The sequence below is a fragment of the Protomyctophum bolini genome (genome assembly GCF_963924005.1).
Source record: "Protomyctophum bolini genome assembly, chromosome: 7".
Lineage (NCBI taxonomy): Eukaryota > Metazoa > Chordata > Actinopteri > Myctophiformes > Myctophidae > Protomyctophum > Protomyctophum bolini.
In genome coordinates, this window is record NC_137868.1 from 17,934,198 (window position 1) to 17,946,897 (window position 12,700).

At 42.8% G+C, this 12,700-nt stretch overlaps 1 protein-coding gene across 2 annotated transcripts in view; it reads right to left on the minus strand.

Annotated features, from left to right (window-relative positions):
• Positions 1–1,015: 1,015 nt before the first annotated feature.
• itga8 (integrin, alpha 8) overlaps positions 1,016–12,700 on the minus strand; it is a 90,391-nt gene continuing 78,706 nt past the window's right edge. Inside the window, exons 24-31 of one of the 2 annotated variants that reach the window (XR_013964338.1) lie at positions 12,415–12,520; positions 9,287–9,445; positions 7,409–7,522; positions 6,759–6,872; positions 5,209–5,310; positions 4,624–4,746; positions 2,454–3,268; positions 1,016–2,210 (exon numbers count right to left, since the gene is read on the minus strand). Coding sequence is in view for 1 of the 2 variants with exons in the window: in XM_080767714.1 (XP_080623840.1) it covers positions 3,179–3,268; positions 4,624–4,746; positions 5,209–5,310; positions 6,759–6,872; positions 7,409–7,522; positions 9,287–9,445; positions 12,415–12,520 (808 nt within the window). In the remaining variant the exon portion in view is untranslated. Of the gene's footprint in view, positions 3,269–4,623; positions 4,747–5,208; positions 5,311–6,758; positions 6,873–7,408; positions 7,523–9,286; positions 9,446–12,414; positions 12,521–12,700 lie in introns of both variants that reach the window. The other variant, XM_080767714.1, reaches the window with a different exon arrangement.

Genomic DNA, 12,700 nt, shown 5'->3' on the forward strand with positions numbered 1-12,700 from the left:
GGGGCAAGTCCACTCTGGGAAAATCAACCATAGCATAGGTGAGGAAACAGATAAACTAAAACAGAAAGAGGTGCTGTGATATAGACTAATCATTGTGTATATTCCTGCACTATACCTGCATCGAGTGATCTTGGTACAAGTTGATCTATTGAAGATTCTGACCTTCAAAGTACATAATTTTTGTTTTGATTGTATTGCTGTATTGTTGTATTGTTCTTTCTGCTTTGGCAATGTAAACGTATGTTTTCTCATGCCAATAAAGCCCTTTGAATTTTGGCTTTCCTAAATGTATCAGCACTAGATTTTGCGCCCGCTGCGCGGAGACTCAATTCCAGAGTTACTTCGCCACGCACTCCGCGGCAGAAGTGCCGTGTTTGCATGAATGAAACTGTATGTAATCGCGCCTGTGTGTGTGTGTGTGTGTGGGACACGTGTGTGTGTGTGTTGGGGGGTGGCTTACAGGCGTGCGTGTGCGTGTGTGTGTGTGTGTGTGCATGCAATGAGAAGCCAATGTGAAGTAGCGAACAGTCTAATTATTTTACTTAGGCAAAAAACAACTATTGACAAACAACAATGTTGATGTAAGTAAGGGAATCGCTGTGTCAGTGATATTTTAAATACAGACATTTAGAAGGAATAAGCAAAATCCAATTCGTCCCCTTCCTTGTTTGTGAGTTTCCTGCGAGAGACGGACAGAACGCTGCAGATTCTGAATTTCTGAGAGCTAGTGACGTGTGAGCCGGGGGCGGGCCTGGTGTGGGCTGAGAGCTGGTGACTCTGATTGGCTTGCCACATCTTTTCCGCACAGGTTTTCAATGGCTGGGCCGCACATCTTTTTCCGAACACGTTTTAATTGGCTGGAGCGCACATTTTTTCCGAACACGTTTTAATTGGCTGGAGCGCACATCTTTTGGCCACGTGACCAACTTTACAAATGTTAAAATAGATACTGGCTGCCTGGTGAATTAATACAGTTTGGGAACCCCTGGGCCATAGACAGACAGTGTTGTTTAGTCAAATGAAACTTTATTTCAATAAACCTTCACAAATTATATAAAAACCCCAAACATGAATAACAGAAGACAAATAAATCTACAAGTTGGATATTTACATTACTGTGTGTCTTTAAAAAAGGCTTCTAATATCTCTCAACGGGATGTCTTCTTAACACATGTCACTGTACATAGTGTAGTCTCAGTACTGTAATGGGCACAGTACTACTAGTCAGCTCTGTATCAAATGATACTGATTTAAGATGTTTTTCTTTTATTGGAGAAAGTTAGTTTTCTTACTCAATAGACAATGTCCAGCAGTCCTTACTTATTGTCCAAAACAGTTTTTTTTTAATATAGCATAGATATGCTATTTTTTCAACTTTTGTGTGACACTAATGATGATAAGGTATATAAAAGGGATTTGCTCCAGTCATGCTTTCTGGGGAGATTAAGTTGGATTCCATTTGAACAACTTCTCATTTACGTTCAGCCCCACCCTGTCTAATACACTAAACAGTCACTTATATATACACACATGTCAACAGTGAGCCGGAAATAAAACAAGGCCAGTGTAAACTAGCTGCAGTATCACGCAACGTCCCAAATATTGCACAAGCATTCATAAATATATACACATACACTCCAATGTGTGTGTGTGTGTGTGTGTGTGTGTGTGTGTGTGTGTGTGTGTGTGTGTGTGGTGCTGCAGTCCTCTCACGTCTTCAGTCCTGTTGCTCTGTTTCTCAACTTGTGTCCGGGGACCACTAGGGGTCCTCAAGGGGGCTCCAGGGAGTCCCCAACTAAATGACAAACAGTTCGTCTTCACCAGCGTTACAAGCAAATACAAATAGAGAACGTAAAAGAATGTCTGTTTTGATCACAGTGTCACTGTTATCGCTAAACCTACATCACAAAGACAGTAAAGGAATTCTGGTCCAAATGACCGACCATCATGTCTAGACAATAAACATGTTCTGAAATTGGAGTCCCAGAAATATTAATCGTATCAAATGGGCTTAATGCATATCAAACTGGGGGGCTACTTGAAATGAAAAGGTTAAGAGACACGTCTCTACACTGAAGAAACGCCCTAAACAGAACAGAACCAGACAGCATTGCATGATGGAGCATACATAAACCTAAAGCAGTAAGCAGTGTGTCTCAAAGTGGGGTCAAGGGACCCTCAGGGTTCCCTGACAGGGTTCCTAATGGTCCCTTACAGCTCTGGAAACCAGACAAATTGCAAAAAAGGAAATCAAATAAAATAATTGCCCCCACAGTGATATTAGTCTGGCCATGCCAGGCTAGGTCTATACTCTGACAGTCACTCTGTGTACACTTTCAGAGTAATACTATACTGTATACTGTACGTGCTGATGGCTTCTGAATGGAATATGAACTGAGGCTGGTTCTTTAGTTGTTCTCGTCAGGCACTCCAGGTGGAACAATCCTTTAAACACCTAACACCTTGTAAGTCCTAAAACACAAATACATTTGACATCGTCTCTGTCGGGTGGAAAGCTCGTATGTCCAAAACGGTTACTTTTCAGGATTCAAATTCAAAATTAGCAAATGCAGCATGTGTGATGCTGTAGTATGATCGAGTAGGTCATTAATTTACGAAAAAACATATGTATATATTTGAGATTCCATTTGTTTTCAGTGTAGAGTTGAAGGAGGAGCTCGGCTGTGGGTGCGTGTGGAGTCAACCAGCAGATCCCAGGACTGATTTATAAGAAAAAATAATCTTTCACAGCGAATGTTTTTAACTCAGATATTTGCTTCTGGCGTTCCCTGGAACAAATTATTTTGTATGAAAAAATACATATCATTGTGGGGATCCTTGACATGAAAAGGTTTGAGCACCACTGACATAGAAACAAAGGTTGTTTTCCGAAAACTGTTTTCGTGTGTGTCTGATGTAGAAGGCCTCAGGCCTCAGGCCTTAATGGGATAAACCCTCTATTGTCAGTAGAAACGGACCTGAGTTACAACTGTACTTGGACCGCTTTTTCTTCTCCTTCTACACCAACTCTCTTCGCCCAAAATGACCGATCTATAACAACCTTGTGAGTTTGTAGATGGGCTATTTTTGGCGATTGTTCTCCCAGAACAGTCATGCTGGGGTTCAAGTGGTTAAGTCACTGCCTCAGTCAAGCAACGACCAATCAGGAGCTGTGTTGTTAGGCATCTGCTGATTGGTCGGACGTCAGCTGCTCCCTGTCTGAGATGTCGTCGTCGGCTGGTGGTCGCGCACGGTCGAAGAATCCACACTGAAACACACAGAGACACACAGGAAATCTGAGTGTGTGTGTGTGTGTGTGTGTAACTGTGTGCATGCATGCAAGTATGTGTATTATACTAGAATTGGCTGCCCTCCGGGTGGCCCTACTCTACTTTGCGTTGCAAAGCCAATTGGAAGAAGGAAATTGCTCCACTTCATGTTTCAGCTGTGTTTTTAAACCCATTATTGTGCCCTTCTGAATGGATTTTTGCTCCTCAGTGGGTTGACCAATTGATCTGAACTTTCACATGGGCATTGTCCATTCGCATATGAAGAGAGTGACAGGGACGCTTTGGATGTCATGTCCATAGCAGTGTTTGTATGTGTGCACTTGCATTACCTTCAACATGACCAGTGTGTGTGTGTGTGTGTGTGTGTGTGTGTGTGTGTGTGTGTGTGTGTGTGTGTGTGTGTGTGTGTGTGTGTGTGTGCGTGTGTGTGTGTGTGTGTGTGTGTGTGTGTGTGTGTGTGTGTGTGTGTGTGTGTGTGTGTGTGTGTGTGAGCCATGAGATAGAAAACCCATTGGACTAAACCAAATTATAAAACAGCAAAAGGAAAACTATCTGACACATTGGAAAGAAGCAACACAAAAGCAGAGTAAACTAGAATGCTATCTGGCCCTAAACAGAGAATACACAGTGGCAGAATACCTGAGCACCGTGACCGACCCAAAACAAAGAAAAATCTTAACTAGGTACAGACTCAGTGAGCACAGTCTCGCAATCAAGAAAGGCCGTCAAGGCCGTCATACAGACCTGTATCCCGAGAGAAGACAGACTATGCACCCACTGCACACAAAATGAAGTGGAAACCGAGCTACACTTCCTAACCATCTGTCCATTGTACCAAGACATCAGAGACACATACTTCCCACAGATTACAACCACACACAGAGACTTTGAAAACATGACCAATGACAAAAAACTCCCATATCTGCTGGGCGAAGTACAACAATGTGCAAACACAGCAGCAAGATTTGTGAGTTGCTGTGATAGGAGAAGGATATCAAATGGAACACAACCACCCTACAGACTAATCATTGTGTATATTCCTGCACTATACCTGCATTGAGTGACCTTGGTACATAGAATTTGATCTATTGAAGATTCTGACCTTCAAATGTACATCATTTTTGTTTTGATTGTATTGCTGTATTGTTGTATTGTTCTTTCTGCTTTGGCAATGTAAACGTATGTTTTCTCATGCCAATAAAGCCCTTTGAATTGAATTGAATTGTGTGTGTGTGTGTGTGTGTGTGTGTGTGTGTGTGTGTGTGTGTGTGTGCGAGTGTGTGTGCGCGCGCGTGTGTGTGTGTGTGTGTGTGTGTGTGCACATGTGCAATACCTTCCACATGACCAGTGTAAGCATGGCCAGCACCAGTAGACCCAGTAGAATGGCCAGTATGATGACCCACAGAGGGACTGCAAATGACACATCAGGGGTTCCCCACAACACCAGCGTCCCCATCTGGACACACACAGTGACACGCACGCAAGCACGCACACACGCACACACAGTCACACACGCACACATACTTATCATTGCTGTCGAGCTGAAACCTTGCATGTACAAAACTGTTACTTTTCAGGAAATGTTCTTTTCAATGTAGTTATATTTAGTGTTAGTCACAAGCTCTTATTTTTCATTGGTTATATATGTATAAAACCCACAGACTTGACCACTTTCACAAAGATCTACAAAGTTCTACAAGCTCACAACTGGTCTCAATGTGACCCTATAGATCTTATAGATCAGCTTTTATTTTTTAATTATTTTTAATTTTGCTCAATGTAGGCAGGGCATTAAACACAAAAACACACAATATGTCTGGCCAACTGCAACGATACATACCAATATGTACGCACACGCACACGCACACATACACACACACACACACACACACACACACACACACACACACACACTTACAGAGGTGGCGTGTTGTGGTAGGGAGGGGGGCTGGATGCGGTAGGGCATCTCCGTCACCATGAATGACACGGTGGAGTTGAGAAGGTAGGGGACGTTGCGACGCTACACAAACAACAACAATGTACATGAGAACACATTCATGAATCACACACACACACACACACGCATTAATAATGCATCACAGACTAAACACAAGCACAAGTTAGTGAAGTTACTAAGTGTGCAGTGTGTGAGCGAAGAATGTGATGTGATACTGCTAACGTAAGCCTAGCAGTGTGAGGTGATGGAGCTGTGATGTGTTGGCGTAGCAGTATAGAGCGTCGCAGTCCCTCCCCCTTTCAGAACAATGAGTGGCCCAGGAAATGAATCTCAATGCATTTGTCCCATAGGCATTTCGTGCTTTATTTATTTACCTTTTAAGCGTCGTACGAAGCCAACTCTTGTCGTGACAAATCATGACAACACACACAATATTTTGGACCAAACAAATAATTACAAAGAAGAAAAACAACAAAAAAAGTGTTTTTTTCTACTTTCTAATTCTTTGTTTGGCCCGAAATATTGTGTGTGTTGTCATGATTTGTCACGACAAGAGTTGGCTTCGTACGACGCTTAAAAGGTATTTAAATAAATAAAGCACGAAATGCCTATGGGACAAATGCATTGAAATTCATTTCCTGGGCCACTCGTTCTGAAAGGGGGAGGGACTGCGACGCTCTATAGGGTGGGCGATATATCGTGATAAATATGGTCGAGACGATACAATGTCCTAATTTACACGGTTTGGCGGTTTCGTTCTCCAAAAAATAAGTATTTTTGTCTAAATGGCCTGTTAATCCTTTTTCTTTTCGTTTTTGTTACCTTGTAGGTGGTTGTACTGGTAAAGGACTACTTCACCACTTTTCAACCTACCTTCATAATAGTTGGTCCTCTGTTTTTTTCTGTGTCTCATAGGAGGGCTGTGGGCAGTTCAGAAACTATCGTTTCAATTAGCTTGGATTCCCGTGATGTCACTGGTGGACGGGTTTCTGAACTGCCCACAGCCCTCCCATGAGACACAGACTGAGTAGAAACAATTTGTGGCATTTTATCATTAGCGAGGACCAATTATATAAAGATAGGTTGAAAAGTGGTGAAGTCGTCCTTTTAAGTAACTTGAAAAATAACCATAAAAACACATGAAAGGTATTGTGATAATATCTTGTGTCGTGAAACTGCGTGGGAAAATATTGTGATAATATATTGTTCCATATCACCCACCGTAGCAGTGTCAGTGTGAGTGTATGTATCTGGAACTACAGTACAGTTCACTACAGTGAACTTTGCTTTCCCTCATGTTTTTCATCAGCCTTTTCTGGATGAGGGCCCACTTGAAACTGCCGAAAATGTCCGTGGCCCAGTTACTGTGTAAGTTCATGTTTATCAGCATCAGTTCCTGAGTTTCAACTGCACATGAGTGTGTTTGTGCGTGAGCATGTGTGTGTGTGTGTGTGTGTGTGTGTGTGTGTGTGTGTGTGTGCGTGCGTGTGTGCGTGTGTGGGTTAGCTCACCTGTAAGAAGGTATGGACCCAGAGTCTGGAGCGTATTTTGACCACAGCACTCTGACCGCGGTCCAATCGTCCCACCACACATGTGATCCTCAGACAACTGATATTAGTACAGTTCTACAGAGAGAGAGAGAGAGAGAGAGAGAGAGAGATTTGTGCCAAATAGTGTATGCTTTATGCCAGTGGTTCTCAAACGTTGTAATTTCAAGAACCCCCATAACTCTACAAATGGAACCGGTTCTATTTAATATAGTATTGTATCTATAGCGCCGTTTGAATGTTCTCTTTCTTTTTTTTTAACCAATGTTGTCTGCTCTCTCTCTACCATTTAATGTTTTTAAATGGCTTTGCCTCTTTTTAATGTGTCTGTTGTGTTAAATGGGTTAAATGTGACGTGTTGTGATGAGTTGCATTTGTATGCCTAGTGTGAATTATGTAAGTGTAACGTGACAATAAAACGATTCTGATCCTGAAGTGTCCCTAGAGCCCACTTTGAGAACCACTGCTTTAAACACATCAACTGTAGGAAAAGCAATTAATCTGTCAAAATACTGTTTTACTGAATAACTTTGACAGTTTACAGTAAGTGACGGGGCTAAAGGGAGGCAAACATGGTATATGTATGAGTTTGTTTGCTATGGTTTGTTTTTTACCAGCGTCTTGCTGCTGTAACTCTGACCCACGCTGGCAGCTCGTCTGTGGCGGCGAGGAGAGCTGGAGTTCCTCAAGAAACCTAACAACTCTGGAGTATCCTGCAGAGAGGAGATCTGATGGAAAGAGAGAGATGTTAATACTTACTGTAAAATGTATACTGGAGTCCAACTCTTATTATTATTTATTAACAAGACAATGGTTCTGAAATAATGTATTGTAATAGCCCTAAACCTACAGTACATCAATTGCTTGTTTAGTGTTCTAACTAACTAACCACAAGTTATGTTGCCACTCTCTCTCTCTCTTTCTCTCTGTCTCTTTGGTACTGTAGTACCAAAGAGACAGAGTAGTGCATTGTTAAATGATCCATCCAGAACTACAGTTTGAAGCAGTACATTGTCAGAGGGATGTTCATAGTTAACCGTTAATCGATTAAGCGATCGTTAAGAAATTCTTCAATTAAACTTAACAATGAATTCTGCAGTTTTATAATTGGGGGGTTTTCTGTGAACGTAATGCTGTCTGCGCACGCACATGGCCGAGGAACGCACATGTGGGCTGGTTAAAAAAAGTCCCCCCCCAAAAGAAACGTCTTTGCTTTTGCAAGTGATGTGACAGACAAGACAGTGCACTTTTCATTTCATTGTATTCCTCATACAAACATGCCATTGCCTGCCCGGTATCTCAAATGGTCAAATAAATATTTGATTAAGGAATATAATATGCCTTTTGTATTCTTTCTGTATATCAGCAAAATGTAGATTTCTATGTTAGACATTGAGGGAAATTAAGATTCTCAGATTTGGTTTTTAAACGCCGCTTATCAAATAACCGGTTAATGGATTGATAAGGTTATCAATTATCAATTCATATATGAATTGATAATACATACCTAGGTCATAGAGTAGGTCATACAGTACAGAATTGCATTAAAGTGCAGTGGGACTTGCAGAACACATTTAGACATCAGACAGCAGACACATACTCACAATCAATATCCTATGTTATAGTGATTCATGTTTAGAGGACAAGCCATATGGGCCGCACACCAAAAGCAGCGGATCCTGGAATTTGCCTAATATATAGATTATGAGATGTCTTGTGTGAAAAGTTGCTATTTCGGCCTGAGGGTGGCGCTAGAGGATACTGCATCTCAACAGAAATATAGTGAGTTTATGGGGGACTAGTAGAAGATAATGAGTATAGCACTCTTTAGTGCATACTCATAGACATACTGTACACATATTCTCCTGTTAGACAGATGTTAGGTTCTTAGCTTGCTTATGATTCTTGATGAGTATTTCTATGTATTTGATGTATTATCATGCGTTGTTCTTGCTTACTGTAAATCGCTCTGGATTAAGAGTGTCTGCTAATTGTAAGGTAATATTGCAGTTATATTTTGGTTGCAGGCAGGTGTGGTGGTGAAATCGTCAAGGGACCATTAACATGCAGGTGTGGTGGTGACATCATCACGGGACCATTAACATGCAGGTGTGGTGGTGACATCATCACGGGACCATTAACATGCAGGTGTGGTGGTGACATCATCACGGGAGCATTAACATGCAGGTGTGGGTTTACGAGTTCCATGAACCTTGGTGGAAATGATCAGACGGCTCCACCTTGAATACTTTTCACTTTCATAAGTTCAAGTTCAAGGTCACAATCAAGGTAAAGGTCACAATTACCTGGGCCAATTACCTGGCCTCTTAGCCTGGGCCGTGGCTAAGAGGTCCAGGCACCTTGGCTGGTAATCCAGTCTGGCAGTGTGCCACAGGTTCGACTCCCAATCCCAACGGCATTCACTGTGTGTGTGTGTGTGTGTGTGTGTGTGTGTGTGTGTGTGTGTGTGTGTGTGTGTGTGCGTGCGTTACCTGTAAAGCGAGGGGGTTGAGGCTAGTGTTGCTCCGGCAGCTGATTGGTCCGTCGGTGTGAATCTCCATGGCGTAAAGCAGGTTCTCGTCACGGAAACGAGCGGGCCAGCCAATCAGCAGCTCTGCCTGTCTGATACTACTGGGACCTGAGTTATGAAGCTGAAGAGAGAGAGAGAGAGAAAGAGAGAGAGAGAGAGAAAAAATTGCAATTAAAAAATGAGTTGAGAGCCCCCCTTCTTGGTTTTCATACATTTGACGAACGGCATCCCGACATTCATTGTCCTTATTAGCAAGTCTCCATTGACAGGAGGTGTTGTGATGACTTTGTCGTCCAGCTGTGTTCTAGACTATAGCTCCCCTATCAAAGCCTCATCACCCTCTGAGGTCAACAGCAAAACATCCCTGAACTGACTGAGAGAGAGAGAGAGAGAGAGAGAGAGAGAGAGAGAGAGAGAGAGAGAGAGAGATTAAGGGGTTGAGAGAGGGGAGAGGTTGGGAAGAGAGAGATGGTTGGAAAGAGGAGAGAGAGGGGTTCATAAATGGAGAGACAGCCAGACAGATAGAGAGAACGGAAATGGAATGTTATCAGGATATGGAGGGTCTCCGGCGCCTATTAGTCCCCAGTAACCGCATACTATGAATGGAGGGAGAGAGAGAGAGAGAGAGAGAGAGAGAGAGAGAGAGAGAGAGAGAGAGGTCCGCTGTTCTCCATTGACTGAGGCAGTGATTAGATTATGCTAAACATGTGGTGATGCAATGCAACCTGTCTGTCCTCCTGTATTCTGGACCAGGCACGACTGTAAGGCCGGAGTAAACTCCATACCAGCACCTTTCATACAGTAGATAGAACAGGGCTAAATATGCTTGACGAGCAGCAGCTGAATACTGTAGACCTTTTCTATATGATAATTTATTACAAAACAAACATCAATGGTGCTTAGAGGGAAGGTATGGCGAGACCTGTGGCTTCTGTAAAGTCTTAGTTCAACAGTAAAAGGAAAGGTTCAGTGAATTATGAGGTTTAACGAACCATCAACTCAATAAATCCTCACGGCTCCCTTGTCAAACACCTCCAACCCCCCCCCCCCCTCTCTCCCTTTCAATTCAATCCACCCTAAAACATGATCATCAGGTATTATTATAAGGAGGAAGAACTTTTTCCAAAAAGTGTACAGTATTTGTTAAAATACCAGTGGGTGGTGATCCAACTGAACTGAAACCGCACCCACAGCTGTAGTAGTATGATAAAGGGGGAGGGGTTAGGGGAGGGGCTGATAGTGTGATGTATATATTACTATATTACTGTTTATTTTATTGGCCCGTTTGACTGTCAAGGGTTCAACCTCCAGGAAGAAACCCTAAATACAAAGTTAATACACGATTGCACATAAAAACGATTCAGGGTGTCTAATGAAGTACTGTGACCTCATAGACACATGAAAACCTGGAAAAATACAAAAATTGTGGCACTTTAATATAGGGCCTAATTTAAATTTTCACACACGGACGCACACGCGCACGCACGCACGCACACACACACACACACACACACACACACACACACACACACACACACACACACACACACACACACACACACACACACACACACACACACACACACACACACACACACACACACAGTCATTAACACAGCAGAGAGTGGTCCGTACAGCACAGGATGGCGGTGCTGCGGGGCAAACATTCTGCCAGAGTGAGACTCTGAGGCCTCTCTAACTGGAACCAGCTGAACATGAAAACCATTATCAACTGCAGGACAGGACACAGTGGATGTCTCACACACACACACACACACACACACACACACACACACACACACACACACATACACATGCACACACACACACACACACACACACACACACACACACACACACACACACACACACACACACGTGTGCACACACAACACACACATTCCAGTCGTAAACTGTGGTCATTTTGTCTTCCATTCTGTCTGTATGTCATCATCTTATATACCTCTGCTCTGTCTTCTGTGTCTCTAATGTCCACCACCTCACCTCAGGAAGAGTCTTGACTCTTAACTCCTCTCTCTCTCTCTCTCTCTCTCTCTCTTCCCCTCTCTGTACCCCATGGCTCTCTCCCTCTCTCGCTCTTACTCTCTCAATTCAATTCACTTCACTTTCTTCACCAATCTCTCTCAACTCCTTCCTTCCTTCTCTCTCTCTCCCTTCCCTCTCTAATAGCCACAGAGAGGAGAAGTCTTTAATCAGCCAACACCATCATGTTTTACAGGGCTACTGGTCATTAGTGAGTGTTTATGCGAATGCACCGATATCTGTGCGTGCGTGTGTGCGTGCGGGCATCCCAGTGTTTTATCTGAGCGCTCGCGCTCGACTCACATTCAACCATAAAACAATTATTATTACATCCCTCTTCCCCTTTATTTTGAAAACAATGGTATATGGTAATAAAATGGTGAAACACAACGCAATTAAAGCACAATTGCTCTTGCGGTGGGTTGTCTCTTTTCATTAGCACCAGCTGTGTGGTAACATTTCAAACCCATCATAGTTGTGGTGTTGATGAACATGTGAACATACAATATTGATTGGCGTATGAGTTGAACTGCTCTGACTGAAGAGAACAATGGGGACTGTGAACCAGAGCATCCCCATCGAGAAAGAGCAGTCACACATGTTGATAATGATTGCATTAGACAGGGAAGAAGTTACAGATAATGTCTTTGTATAGTACAGTTTAGGATAAATTATGACTCAAACATGTTGCTGTTGTTATACTATTATACTATCAACAAAGAAAATAAACTGATAGAGGGTAATGGGTATGCATCGACATCATCATCATACCCGGGAGTGGAGTGTCAAAAAGCTACTTTCTGGCTTTGACAGCCCACACATCCACACAGAAAATCTGATTGCATTAAACAATAATACCCTCATTAACTCATTCACCGCAGACACTACCATCTGGTGGCTGAATAGATACTTTTTTGAAAGCCGTTACTCTCAGAAACCGAGACCCCGGTGAGTGTCATCAGGCTATGGGGCTAGTCTAGGTGAGTGTCATCAGGCTATGGGGATAGTATAGGTGAGTGTCATCAGGCTATGGGGCTAGCCTAGTACCTCATAGATGTGCGTCACTTGTGGTCCAACATCATCTTCTTTGACTGGTTTCTCTTTAGGCTCCCAGCGACGTAGAGGCAGCACCACCTGGGATGGATGTGACACCCTGCACAAAAGAGATGGACAGCTGTTATTATATTACTACTATAGTAGTATACTGTATTATGTTTATGTACATATGATATGGTAAAGCGTTCTACAGTGCAAAGTAGAAATACTTCAGAGGCGATACAAACTCATGATATTACTTACTGTAAATCGCTGGATTAAGAGCGTCTGCTAAATG